This window comes from Musca autumnalis, unplaced genomic scaffold, assembly GCF_047663935.1.
Source record: "Musca autumnalis isolate F117 unplaced genomic scaffold, ASM4766393v1 scaffold_4, whole genome shotgun sequence".
NCBI lineage: Eukaryota > Metazoa > Arthropoda > Insecta > Diptera > Muscidae > Musca > Musca autumnalis.
The window spans coordinates 617,229-631,914 of NW_027411977.1; the positions used below are offsets into that span (position 1 = coordinate 617,229).

At 34.6% G+C, this 14,686-nt stretch overlaps 1 protein-coding gene across 4 annotated transcripts; it reads right to left on the reverse strand.

The window, feature by feature from the left end:
• Positions 1-3,426: 3,426 nt before the first annotated feature.
• On the reverse strand, positions 3,427-9,861 carry LOC141401546 (uncharacterized). Of its 4 annotated transcripts, XM_073981845.1 has the most exons (3): positions 9,427-9,861; positions 9,218-9,368; positions 3,427-4,394 (listed from the first exon to the last, which is right to left on the reverse strand). In XM_073981845.1, exons 1-3 carry the CDS (start codon positions 9,554-9,556, stop codon positions 4,043-4,045), a joined length of 633 nt encoding a protein of 210 aa, XP_073837946.1. In that variant the 5' UTR covers positions 9,557-9,861; the 3' UTR covers positions 3,427-4,042. The 4 variants fall into 4 exon arrangements, 3 of the variants coding, with proteins under 3 accessions (XP_073837946.1, XP_073837948.1, XP_073837947.1); XM_073981847.1 differs by lacking the exons at positions 9,218-9,368; positions 9,427-9,861 and adding an exon at positions 7,843-8,442; XM_073981846.1 differs by lacking the exons at positions 9,218-9,368; positions 9,427-9,861 and adding an exon at positions 7,834-8,434.
• Between the last annotated feature and the right edge of the window lie 4,825 nt (positions 9,862-14,686).

The following is a 14,686-nucleotide window of genomic DNA, read 5'->3' on the forward strand; positions in this document are numbered from 1 at the left end:
ATAACCGCAGAAAATCGATTATTCGTCGATTTTCGAGTTTTCTTTTGAAAATGTAAAACCGCCAAGTCAGCAATCAATGGGCAAACTCGAAAATCGATCACAAGATAATCGATTATGCGATTTTCCCTACAGCCAAAAGTCGACCACAATTTTTAGACTTTTAACTGCAAAAAGTCGACTAATCGATTAATTGAAAGTCGACTTACCTATCCCTACTATCCAGGTTCAATCCGGATCAGAATCGTTCACCGGCTCATAATCCTTCGCTTGATGAAAACACACACATACACCAAATTGGAACAAACATTAGAATAGTATAATTAAACTACAAATACATATATTACATTTGGTCTGTTCCAGAACTGCAAGAATCTACTAATTTTTACTATTTTTTCCGATAACATAAAGGAAAAAGTGTTATCGTAGTAAAAAATAGTAGCTTCTTGCAGGTTCTGGAACAGGGCAATTTATATATTTTTATTCCCTTCATAAAGATTTAGTTTGCATTAAGTTTAGAATAAAACGTCCTTCGGAAAAAATTTTAATTAAAATTTCATTCAAGTTGTTGGCAAAAAACCTTATGTTGTGTGTGTGTGTAGAAATTATCACTGCGAAAAAATATGTGTGTATATATGTATGCATGGTACAATAATTCTTAGGTAGGCCACAGCTAACAGCTGATTACAATTTTTTTTTTGTTATGGCTTAATCTGTCAAAACCGTGTTGACATGCAGAGTTGATATTTATTATTGATCAAAAAATTCAACTCTGTTTTGTTTTCATTTCAACATTTCGTTCTTCTTCTTCTTTGTTAAGTCATCCGTTATCATTCATCAAAACAATTTTGACGTTTTAAGCCATAGCGACAGGGTTGCAATTTTTTGGCGATTCTCATACCTGGCCTACCTATGAATTATTGTACCATGTATGTATGTATGTTTCTTTTTATGTTTTCCTTTTTTTCTATTCAAAACAAGGCACATTGAATAGGTTATGAATTCGATATATTGGGATATGTTATGTCAAAAATGTTCTTTATGTAGAAATTACTGCTTTGTTCCAGAACCTGCAAAAAGCTAATATCTTTTACTTCGATAACATTTTATACCCTCCACCATAATATGGAGGGTATATTAAGTTTGTCATTAAAGTATGACGAAGGTTTTTCATTTCTCCTCCAACTCCAGTTCAGATTTCCAAAAAAAACTCTAAAGCTGAAAGCACAACGTTTGAGTAAAGTTTTGCGTTGGGCGTTGACAAAAAAACAACAACAACAGGGCGACGACGACATCAAAGTCCGGCGTTGATGTGTTTGCCGGCATATATTTCAAATGAATTTGAATTTTTCGGCATCATGCCCAACAGTGTAAAAACGGCCAAAACGACACGAAACTTTACTCAAACGTTGTATGTGTTTTTAGCTTAACTCCACTTCAAAAATAATTTGCGTCTCGTGAATTACAGCAATGTTCGTATCATTAGTTTGTATTTCTTTATTTTTTTTACACAAATTCTTATAATTTTAGACACTCATTCTTGTGTTCAGAAAAAAAGACTGCGACTGTAGGGATAAAAAAATTGGCTTGCTTGGTTAGGAATCTATAAGCGAGTGCTTCTAAAATGTATCGAGCAGAGTGCATTTTTCATAACTCCGTGTGGACGTGTGGACTGCATTGAAAGATGTATTGAAATCATAAAGGCCTCGGCACATACGGCGCGTTGAGTTTTGCGATGCGTTACGCGCTGATATGTCACACGCGTTAGATTTTGCTAACGCACATGAGACGCGCCACCAACACACCACTAAAAAACATATGTTTTCTGAATGCAATAGTATGTGTATGTGTGCCGCGCTCACAATTAGAAATTTGTTTGAAAACAAAATCTGGAAAATTATTTATCTTGATGGATATTTTAACAATACGCTATTATGCAAATATTGCCTACGGGTTATATGAGGCTTTGAAATGTTTACCAAGACCAAGAAGGTTTTGGGTGAGGCCTCTCTTTGAACGTAGGGATGAGGACGGCTTCTTTGCTCTGGACTTCGAAAGACTATATAATACTGACTTGGAACAATTCCAACTTTTGGTAAGAATGACGCCCGCAGTATTTGATGTCCTCTTCCATATATTGGAATCTGAATTAACCAAAAATTCAAATAGACCCACAATTTCTGCAAAGTGTCGTTTGTTTTTAACGCTAATGTAAGTTAGTAAAATAATTTTAGTGTTTTTAGGATAACTATATGTACTTACTTTTCCAGATATCTGGCAAATGGGGATAGTGTAAGCTATTTATCCGTGACATTCAAGATTGGAGCCTCAACAGTGAGATATATTATAAAAGATACGTGCCAAAAGATTTGGGAAAAACTCTCGACTCAGTACCTAGAAACTCCATTGACAGCAGACTGGTCGAAAATGGCGGAAAGGTTTGAAGAAGTATGGAATTTTCCACATTGTGTAGGAGCCATTGATGGAAAACATGTATATATAAAATCCCCACACAATTCAGGATCAATGTACTACAATTATAAAGGTATTTGCCTAAATCCAAACTTGGAAGAAGAAACTAACTTTTATTTTTTTGTTAAGGTACATATTCCATAGTTTTAATGGCGGTTTGCGACGCAGACTACAGGTTTACAGTTGTGGATATAGGGGCATATGGATCACAAAGTGATGGTGGCGTGCTAAGAAACTCTGAGTTTGGAAAATGTCTTCTAAACAACGAGCTAAATCTACCCCCAGATGCTCCAATAGAAGTCGATGGGGAAAATGTGCCCTATTTTCTCGTGGGAGATGCAGCTTTTCCGCTAAGAAACAATCTAATGCGTCCCTATCCAGGAATACTTCTCCCTGCAGACAGAGAAATGTACAATATGAGACTTTCCAGAGCAAGGAGGACTATCGAGAATGCCTTTGGGATATTAACGGCTAGGTGGAGGATATTACTTGGTCCATTATATGTTAGCCCACATGTTGCTGAAAATATTGTGAAAGCAACTATTGTCCTTCACAACTTTCTGAAGGATAATGATGAGAAGTACTGCCCTAAGAACTTTGCGGGCGATAAGGACGGTAGAAAGGGTTTGTGGAGAGACGAGATAAAAAACCAGAAAAATCTAACAAAACTTAAAAAAAATAATTCTAATAATGCTTCGAAAAGAGCATTTGAAATAAGAGATATACTGAAAGGCTACATATCTAGGAATACGTATCCTTAATACGGGATATTCACAAACCTATGATCTCTACTTTTTATTTTATTTATTTAATATCACAGTAAAAAAGTAAAGTAAAACATTCTTTAAATATGCCAAGCAATAAGTACCAAATTTCATTCTGTTTGACTTAGGTCCTTCTTGTATACAATATATGTATGTATATAGATTTCTTTTAATCGAAATGAAACAATTTTAATATGAATTCAAAATATTTATTTCAAATAAAATGGAAAAATTATTTACTCTAAGGGCCACTATTATGTCTTCTTTTACTTTTGGATGGATTTTAAAACGCAAAATGAACCAATTTGCAGTCATCACAAATATATTTTACACATTAAAGTTAATGACAAGAATGTCCTCCATGAAATTTAACGATCACATTTACCTTTAAATAACCGGAACTCTATAAATCTGTTCGGAAAATCCAAACGTTAACAAAAGAAGACATATAGTAATGGGGGTAGGTAAGACTAGAAACACTTATGACGATATACATTTTTTATAAAGTTCAATACATGATATGTATTTAAATAAAAGGTAAAACAAACAGAAAATCGACCAATTCTAGTAAAAAAAAAATCATTGCTCAAATTTGTCTGTTTTTAGGAGGGGATGATGGTGTCCTAAAAACTGACAATTGGAATAATGTATTATTGGTTTACTTAGGTTTTAGAGAAACAGTCATCTAGGCAATAAATATTTACTTAAAAGATATAAAAAGTAACTTAAAAAAACATTATATATAGTCAGTCCATAAGTATATAAAAGGTACAAGTTCAATTCAAATGATATGTTTTATACTAAGTCTATTAAATATATAAAATATTTACTCTTTCTGCAACAAGATTTATTATTTCAACTTCTATTAGCCTTCTAGATTTGTCATCCATCGTTTTTAACATGGAATCAATATACTTATAAAATCCATTATTTGTTAATTCTCCTTCCATGTTCACTTTGACTGCGCTATTAAGGTTTCCCATTACTTCGCAAAATTTCTCGTGGGCTTCATCGGTTTTACGCTTCTTATTTTTTGGAAGATCAGTAGGAGAGGTTTCTGGAGTTGCCTGCGGCAACACTTCAAATGAAGTTTCATAAGAACTTTCAAAGTCCTCTGTTAAATACTCTTCTCCTTGATAGGAATCGAAATTGCTTGTTGTTCTAGAAATACATATAAAAATATTACATTTCAAAAATATAGAAAACATTGTAAATACTTGCATTTAGGTAGTAAAAAATCATTTAATAATTCATATACAAAGGATTTGGGAAGGATATAGTCGACGATGCCGACTACGTTGACATTGAACTGAAGTTAACATATCCATTATTTAATTTATTTCAATTCAGGTTAGGTTCAAATCATGGCAGAACTACTAGGTAGTGCATTACACCAGCTGATCGAATATGAAAAGTCAAATCCCTTTATAAAAAAATATTTTTGTTGTAATTTCCCCAACAACATAAAGAAAGTTTTGACATAACATATTCAAAATTTTACGATGCCATACCTGGGTAATTGTGCCATGGTTCAAATGCAAACATTCAAAATTGTAACCTTTACCTCTCCTGTGTTCAACCCCCCTCCAGAATTGAGATCGTAACGTATGCGTACGTACGATTGTACGATCTTGATATCATTTGTGAAATGCTGAATTCCTATTTGACTGATCTTACCATCTTTTTCCACGCGCGGAATATGCAAATACCCACCACTAACCACATGGACGACAGAGGTGAGAACAGAGTTGAATGTCACGGTCGATGATAGCAGAATTCCGACCACAAACTATCCCAATATTCTAGGGGTCACATCCGACAGCATGTTCCCGTCGTCCGTGCATAACACGACTATCTGTGACAAGCCAACGATACAAGAGAGAATCCCTAGATCACAATGGAAAAATATTCAAAGCTGTCACAACTACAACAGGGTGCCTCCTCATGTCTGCCCTGGACCATCTACATAGGGAGACAAAGATTCTTCCTGTATACAACGAAAGCATACCATTGTGATGGTCGGGCGTTACCGTGAAAGCCATCCTAATCACCGCATGGTTGATAAAACACGCTACGTTTGGCTCAATTACGATCTGGATGGTGCAGACGTCTTAGTATTGGATTGCTGACACCGTACAAAACATCTGCTCAGCATGCGGAAGATGCCCGCGCGTTACTCTCCACCTTTTCAACTGCCTTACCAAACCTACTCAACTATCACCTGTGGAATTGAGTCACAACTCATCATTGTTTTCAAAATTTCACATCTGAGGAATGTTGGGAAATGGATTCAAAAACCTCCTACATACACATGTATTCAATTTTGGACATCAGATAAATTCTCCAATTGTTTTAAAACTGTTTCCAGCAGTTTTTCTCCAATATGATAATGGATTGTGAATGTAATAAATTGTAACGATCCTCTTTGGTATAATAATCATTCTTCCATATTGTATTTCATTAATTGGCCTATTGGCTTTGTAATACATGTTAAATTGAATAAATAAATAGTACAGATACAGGGCAAAAAATTGACGGGACTTCTCAATTACAATTTGTAAGTTCCGAAATATCACCCACAGGTAACTGCTAAAGCTGCAGCTTTTCTCACAATGGTAGCAACTTCAATGGGTGAAAGTGTTAGATCATCAACAAATTTCATTAAGGCATACATAAACTCTTTTGTTTGACGTGTAACATCGTCTGGTACCATGCTAGAAAACGTAAACTTTTTGGGAAAGGGGGCATTTTCCAATTGTTCTGAATGGAAGAGAAAACGTTCAATTATTGCTTCAAATTCTTAAATGTTTTCTACAACCATGAGCAGAGTTTTTCCTTGTCGAGCATGTCACGGAAAACATGGACCAAACGTTGTAGAATTGGGAACATTCCAACATTTTTTAAATATACATCCAAGTCCATATTTACATTAGGCAATTTTCCTTGCGGCAATTGTCATTTTGTCGGCGTGAGAGGGTGTTGAGAGGCAAAGGGTTAACATATACCACACATCTCAAACTGACAATTGCCGCAAGGAAAATTACCTACTATCGCTTCAGTTACACATGCCAGTGAATTGGTGCCAATTGAGTTCATGTATTATACTCGAAAATGCCGAAAAAGTGTTCGACTGGCATGCAGTTTTCTTGTGTGTTTACACATGCCAGTGCAAGTTCAATTTCAAAATTATTTTAAGCCGCATTAACACACAAAAGTGCATTATATTTCAGATTTAAAACACAATTCACAACATATTTCATTACTTTTTATTTTATTTCGCTTTAAAAAGATTGTTTTCAATCATAAACATAATGAATCTGGTATTGCCGCCTTTTCAATATTGTATAATCCCAGAGGGGAAATTATTTGTCAACATATATTTTCATAAAAAACATCAAAATTATGTCTTTATTTACCACTAATATATTTATAATATATTTATTATTATTTGTGTTTCCTAATCTTTTTGAAAATATGCATTAAATCTTTGCATTCTTAAAAGAAACAAAAATGTACATGGATTAAAAAATAGTCTCGGCAACTCTTTTTTCATTTTCGACATATCACTGGCAGCCAGCTCAAAATTTTGCTGGCATGAAAAATCTAGTGCCAGTGGAGTCGACAATTCAAAAAATGTAATTGTGGTAGTAAAAAATTGTGTATGTATTGAATTTTTCGAACTGTCACTGGCATGTGTAAAGGTTGGGTTAAAAGATGATACAATAAGAAGGTAGCATTATCAGTCCAGCTGATGAATCTTGAATTTATGTCAAATTTTGACATCTTATGTTACCAAAAACGGCCGTTGCTGCTACCTTCTCATTGTATCATGAATATAAATATGGACTATTTTTTTTTAAATATTCACCTCATTATAGTTATCTCTCATATTTTACAATTCCCACAAAACATTCGCCGTATAACCATAGCACTTAAATGTGCTAATTGAAAGCATAATCATAATTCTCAGCAAAATGTTCGGATCGGTCCATGACGACGAGCTCATACCTACATATTTCATTGACAGATTTTGTCAGCGATGTTGACCACAAATCCTCCAAATAGCTAGTGGTCACAACATCACCAGCCTTACATAATATTCGAGCACAAAGAAACCCGCAATGTAACAAATGTACAATTTATAGGCATCCAAATTATCATGCATTCCTGGAGGTGGCTGCAATACTAGCTTTGCTTGATAACTTCGCTGTTACATTAGTGAAAATCAATTCAATCTTGGGTACTTAATTTTAATCATCTGCTGTCGCAGTGTCAGCAGCACGTTTCTTCGTCGAGTTCTTGTGATCTTCGATTATGGTATTGATATCACAACTTTTTGGTATGTTCGATTGCTTCTTTCCAGAAGCTCTCTAAAATCAGCTTCCGATGAATCACTTATATTGTCCTTAATCACCGTTATAGCATGACGCAAATTTATAACTTTGCAATTTAGGTAAATGTGGCATTTCCAAAGTTTTCAGTGCACGCAGATATTGATAATACTGCTTTTTGGAAGCCTGCTGGAAAAAAATATTTAGTATTCTAAGGAGAGCAGACATTATTGGAGAGTATCTATGGCCGAGGCTAGATTTGACTCAACTTGTCTTGCCTTAACAAATTCATTGCCTTGTTGTATGATCTGTTGTAATGATTTATCCATGTTTGCTCTTCCACGGCCAGCAGATAGACTTGTGTTCTCACTTGCAACAGCTCTTTAATGGAATCGATGAAACCCTGATATGAAAGATTACAAATTCTTTCGATTTCTTTAACCTTCTTTAACTTAACATTTGACATATTTTCCTATTACACAAAATTTGTAAACATCTGCGTAATTTCGGAACGAACAGTTCAAATTAATTATTCCCAAGAAAAAATTATTGGAACTAAATTTGGCTCATTCGTTCCTCTAGTTCCTTCAATCTCGGAACCAAGGTCTGTACAAGGGCGCACCCACCTTTAGTCGAATCATTAATTTAATCCTTGAGTTTCCGACAAAAATCGATAACATTAAACGCAAGATGCACAAAATTCCAAAAAGCTGTAATATAAGCTTTGTTCCTTTACGTGCAAGAATCTTCAAGTTTTGCCACTTTTTACTCGAAAAGCGTTCCTTTACTTTTGACACCATGCAATTCATATTGGGGGCAGTTTACAACTTTTACTACTTTTGCCGGTTTTACCATTTTCAAAAGTAAAGGAACAGACCAATAAACAGTTGCTCTGTTCCAGAACCTGCAAGAAGCTACTATTTTTTACTACGATAACATTTTTTCCTTTATGTTATCGGAAAAAATAGTAAAAATTAGTAGATTCTTGCAGTACTGGAACATACCAAGTGTGTGTGTGTTCGTTTAATCAAAATTTGTATAAATTGTTACTGGATGTTGTTCGTTTGTTTACAAGAAGTTACTGGACATGTATAAATTATTGATTAATGGTATGTTCCTTTACTTTTGAAAGTGGTAAAACCGGCAAAAGTAGCAAAAGTTGTAATCTGCTTCCATATGAATTGTATGGTGTCTGAAGTAAAGGAACGATTTTCGAGTAAAAAGTTGTAAAACTTGAAGATTCTTGCACGTAAAGGAACAGAGCTTAAACGACACACCTATTGTCTGCCAAGTCATCGCGAAGTGTGGTACGTGTGAAATCAATCGGTTCATCTTTTCAAGGTCTAGTGAGTTATCACTCACTCACTATGCCAAGTGATCCAAAATAAATGGCCAAGAATCTGCGTAATTCTAGGACAGTGAAATGTAATTCAAGTGACGGCAATAAGTTGGACAGAAAACAATATTACTTTGTTCTATATATCTTCTATAGAAGCACTCATTCTTTGAGAAAGGTTCTATAGTAGCACCCTTTCTTTTAGAAAGTGGGCCTAGGGCGAATATTTCGCGCTGTCACGTACATACATCGGCAAAACAAACTTATATTACAATTTCTATTGAGGAGTAGGATTATTATTAATAAAATTAACTTACGGTCTCGGCTGCAGATGATCGCGTAGGAAGGACATCGAGGCGGAAAACTTCCAGTCCATATATTCGGGAGCTTCACTCCCCGAAGCCAGCTTCAACTCTTCCTTCACAAACCGGTCCCTCAGACTCTTCCACCTTGTCTGGCACTGTTTTACTGTGAAAATAAACAAAAATAATAGAACAAATTTTAATAAATTTTGGTTTCTCCTTACCTGGTTTACCGACAGCATTTGCCACAGCGTCCCATGCCTTTTCCTTCGAGAATTTATTTCTATACGACTTTGAGGATTTGTCGTATATGCATGTATGTTGCTGGACGGCATTTATCAGGGCTTCTTCCATTTTCAATTATATTATTTTTTATTTTTCCTTAAAAATGCAAGCGAAACGCAGAAAATGAAATGAACAATAACTACAACAATTTCCAATTTACGCCATTTTGATTTGTAACATATGATCACAAAATGTAAACAAACAAATGTCAAAAGCGAACGCGCGTCGTAACGCATGGAGTTAAAAAAATTTTAACTTCCGTGCGTTTCAAATTGCGTTGATCAGTGCAACCATATGGATTTCCATATTGTTTAAAATGCCGTGCGTTAACGCGTGACATGAAATAACGCTGACGGACCGTATGTGCCGAGGGCTTAACTCTGCATTGCACTACTTCCAAACTTTTTTGCTGGGAATTTATGGGTACACCTAACCGACTACTTAAGGGCTGTTTACACCATCTATCAATGTCATATGAGCTGCCATTTCTTTCACCCATTCGACATTCTCTATGTTTGTCAAAATTGACGTCATCCATACAACTTTCAATTTGTGCGTTCATACCTGCAAGTGTTATTTTCGTATGACATAACCTAAAAATATAAAAACAGCTGTTTTTGTCATTATTTACATTTATTGTTGAGTTGCAATTTGCGCAAATTTTAATTTTGGTTGAAGGAAACTGAATTGGTAGAATTGGTGTTTGGAGTTATAGAGGCATTCATGTTTTTGCCACCAAACAATCATTTCAAAGACTGCTTCTTTCGACCAATCGATCTGAAAATAACATTATAAACGCCATTTATTTACTTTACTGAATATTTAAATATACATACCTTTCCATTTTCTTTTTTAAAAGATTTTGTTTTTCTTTTTTTGTTTGAGAATGTCAGAAAACAGCTGATAAATTTATGTTTACATACGAGAATGCCGTATCAAATAGAGCGCTCCCTAAATGAAAAATTTACATATGAGTTGCCAAATCATTTTGATAGATGAAAATTTTCATAGTGGTTACACTATTGGTCTGTTCCTTTACTTCTGAAAATGGTAAAACCGGCAAAAGTAGTAAAAGTTGAAAAATGCTCCCATATGAATTGTATTGTGTCTGAAGTAAAGGAACGCTTTTCGAGTAAAAAGTTGTAAAACTTGAAGATTCTTGAACGTAAAGGAACAGGGCTTATGTGTACAACATTCGCAGGTAGAAAATTTGGCATCTCATACGACATTGATAGATGGTGTAAACAACCCTTTACATTGCGTTTAGACAAGACAGACTGTCTGCAAATACAACTCTGATTTAATAATACATACAAACATTTGGCTAGATGCCTCGGCACTGTCTGGTCATTTTCGTAGACAGTAAACATGGACATTTTTGAACAAATCAAGAAGACAGAGTTTCCCAGAAGAAGTCGACAAAACATCGACGAAACGTCGGGAATAAACGCAATAAACTTTTGTTTTATTTGCAAAACATCAACATAGGTCAGTACGCTAAATAACAAAAACAACATGAAAACAAAATTATTTCTATTAACAAAAAAGACAACAGTAGTGGGATTCTCTAATGCCTGATTTATAGCACGGTTACACTACAGCTTTTTGCCGGGTTAACCCACTTAATGAGGATTTATTGCTTAATCTGGTCAAATCTGACCAGATTTGCCATACAAAAATTAAATCCTCTCACGACTGGGTTTATTTTAAATCCGGCACAAATCCACCAAAAATACAGTGTTGTATTCGGTATTTGTGCAAAAAAATCCAACTCTACTCAAAAAGTACCAAAAGTTGCAACGGTTTTTGCAACAGAGTTATATGCTGTTTATATTAGAGCTTTTTGCAGGGTTAACCTTCTTTATGAGGATTTGTTTGAAATATAAGCAATGGAATTGACATTTAAAACCCAGTCGGTTTATTAAATCCGGTTATATATAAACGGGGTATTAGTCGTGTTTTACACGTTTACGATTGGTCGCGTGAGATTTTATGGAGTTAATAAATCTAAAGTTATTTGAAATCATAAAATTATTTAGTCCCAATTTACATTAGGCGAGTTTACTTGCGGCAATTGTCTGTTTGATGGAGAGAGAGGTGGGGCATATGGGAACCCTTTGCCTCTCAAAACCCTCTCTCACCAACAAACTGACAATTGCCGCAAGTAAACTCGCCTAATGTAAATTGGGACTTTTTTTTACATTAGACACTTTTTTAACAAAAAGTACGATTGATACCATGATACAAAAATGTATCCCTGTGTGTAAAATATACCAATATGAGCAAACAGGGGACGATATCTCATACGAGAAATTGTAAAAGTGTAAAACACGACTTTATTAGTTATTTTGTATGTATACGTAAACAAACATCAGCTGACAGTTTATATCCACGAAAAGCTAAGTGTAACCAGCAAAGATTAACCCTCTGGATCTATTAAACCCAGTGGGTTAACCTTCAATAGTGTAACCGGGGTATTAGACTATACTGGATTTAGCAAATCCAGTGGATTTAAGTTGTCATTTTCATACAACATATGTCAAATAAAGCCAGATAATTGCTAAATCCAGCGTAGTCTAAATGAACTTTAATGGCCAGAACAGAATCAATCGTCGCTCGCTTTGCTTGCTTCCCAAAGGTCAAATTATTAAGGAATGCCAGAGCCTCCTAAAGGGGAACGCAGGCGGATTTGTAAAGTGGCTCTGGCATTCCTTTATAATTTGACATTTGGGGAAGCAAGCAAACTCTTATGTTACACGCTGAAACTTTCATACGAAACTTTCCCATTATTTTGGCGTTCTGAGGTCGAGTTCCCCATTACAGTAATTTCATAAAATTACTGTTATATGGAACTCGATCTATGAACGCCAAAATAATGGGAAAGTTTCGTTTGAAAGTTTTAGCGTGTAACATAAGAGAAAGCAAGCGACGATTGATTCTGTTCTGACCTTAATGTGCCGTTTCCACGGTACGTCGTTCGTTCTCTATTCGTTGTTCGACCCATAACTACGAATAAATTACTTATTTCCCCATACAAAATTTTGTGAACGAACGACGATTTTACTACGTTGTTCGCAAGGCCTACAGAAGGTCGGCCATTCAGAGTACTGTTAACAATTTTTGACAACAAACATAATAGATTTTACATTATTGTGATTTTAGTTTCTTTGTATTTTAAATCACAATAATGTTTTTGACATCAAACATAATAGTCAGCTGGGCTTATTGGCCGACCTTATATAGGCCTTGGTTGTTCGAGTAGAAATACTCTCCGAACAACGATAAAATAAGTCCCATCTCTAACAAATGAGAGCATTTATCGAAATAAATTAATTATGACAGACAAAATATAAAATTTAAAAATGTATGGATTTTTTAGAAAAAATGGAAAACATGAATTAAAGGTAAACGGTTCAACGATGAGTATACGTTCACAGCATAGCAAATTTTCTATTCTCTTTCATTGCAGTTCCATTTTTGGTCCATTGTTTTAATTTCGCGTACAAATCTAGAAACAAAAATCAAATACCTGCCTGAAAGTCTGTATACACAAATAATGTTTTGACATGTCTCTCTCTCTCCTTAATTTTGAAAATAGAAATACATAAAAAAATGGAAAATATGAGGAAAAACGTGTAATTAAATATAAAACATTCATTCAAAGGAATGGCTATTGTATTTCCTGTTCATTTAATGTGTATCATGTGTGTTTTTTGTTCAAATTTCCTTAAAAACCAGGAAACAAAAAGTGAGAAGAATTGAAATACGTTACGGTGAACAACGAATGGTGTCGTGGAAACGGGTTAATTCGTGTACGTATTTCGACTCTCGAACAACGTACTTCAAACGCTCGTGTGAACATGACATAACTCATTTTTTGAGTTAACGACAAAAATCGATAATTTTAAAAAGCAAAATTATGAACGAAAAATTCAAATTAAAGTTGACAACACTCTTGCTATCGGTAGAACTTTAGAGGTAGTTTACACTATCTATCAATGGCATATGACACGAAATAAAAACATTCCATATCTGCCCACGCAGGCAATGTGGAGACGTAATTTTATTAAATTTTTGCTGGTGTGGACGCATAGAGTAAATGGCGTAAGGAAAATATCCAATATTGCACATATTACCGAATATATAACGATGGAAAATTTCATGTCATATGACATTTACATATAGTGTAAACTACCCCTTACGACTACTATTTATTCGTCGCTAACTTACCGACAAAAATCGTTAATTACCGAAATTATAAGCATTTTATTTATGTATTTGAAAATTTTGCCTTTTTAGGCGAAGATCATTTTTTTAGTATTAATTTTTTAATTTATTAATAGAGCTTTATGATCTATAATGCAAGTGAAAAAGGAAAGCCGACTATTCGAACCCACCACTATGTGACATGCATGTTTCGCCTTCGGTAAAGGCTCCTCAGACATATCGGATGTGGAGCGGCTTCGCTGTCCTCGAACTTTTCTTCTTTCAAATGCATTTTTGTTTTGTTTTTTACAACAACAATGAGGATTTTCCCATTTAGTTGTGCTTTCATGACAAACGCTTAGCGCTGTCTTTGAAAGTTATGAGTTTGGCTCTGAACGCTAACACGCCATGACAACACTTTTTTCCTGTGTTTTTCAAGGACGTGGGTTCAAACCCCAGCCTGCCTTTTTACGCGATATTTGTCGGTAACTCAAAAAATGAGTTAGAGAATCCCACTACAGGACTGGGATGCAACAAAACAAAAACAAAATATGTGAACGGAATGCAAACAGAAATCGACGATTTTCATTCATAATTTTACAACTGTTTTTGCAGTTGTTTGGACGCCTACGTAATAGCTCATTTTGACTAGCCGTAAATCCTCAACTGAATTTAATAAATCCAGTACAAATCTCATTGCATTTAGATATACCTTTGGAGGATTTAAATGGCAGCCAGCTGATTTTTTTTTTCATTGCACAATTACCAAGGTAGATGCATTAGCCCATCTTATCGAATTTGAAAACTCAAAAGAAATTGTTGTAAATTGTTGAAAAAACATACGGCAAATTACAAATTTATTGTTTAATATTGAAAATGTTAGCACAACATGCTACTAATGCTAAATAATGAGCAAATAAAGACTTATTTTATCGTTTAAATATTAGTTTTGGTAGATTAAAATCAACTTTGTATATCAAAGCAAATATAATT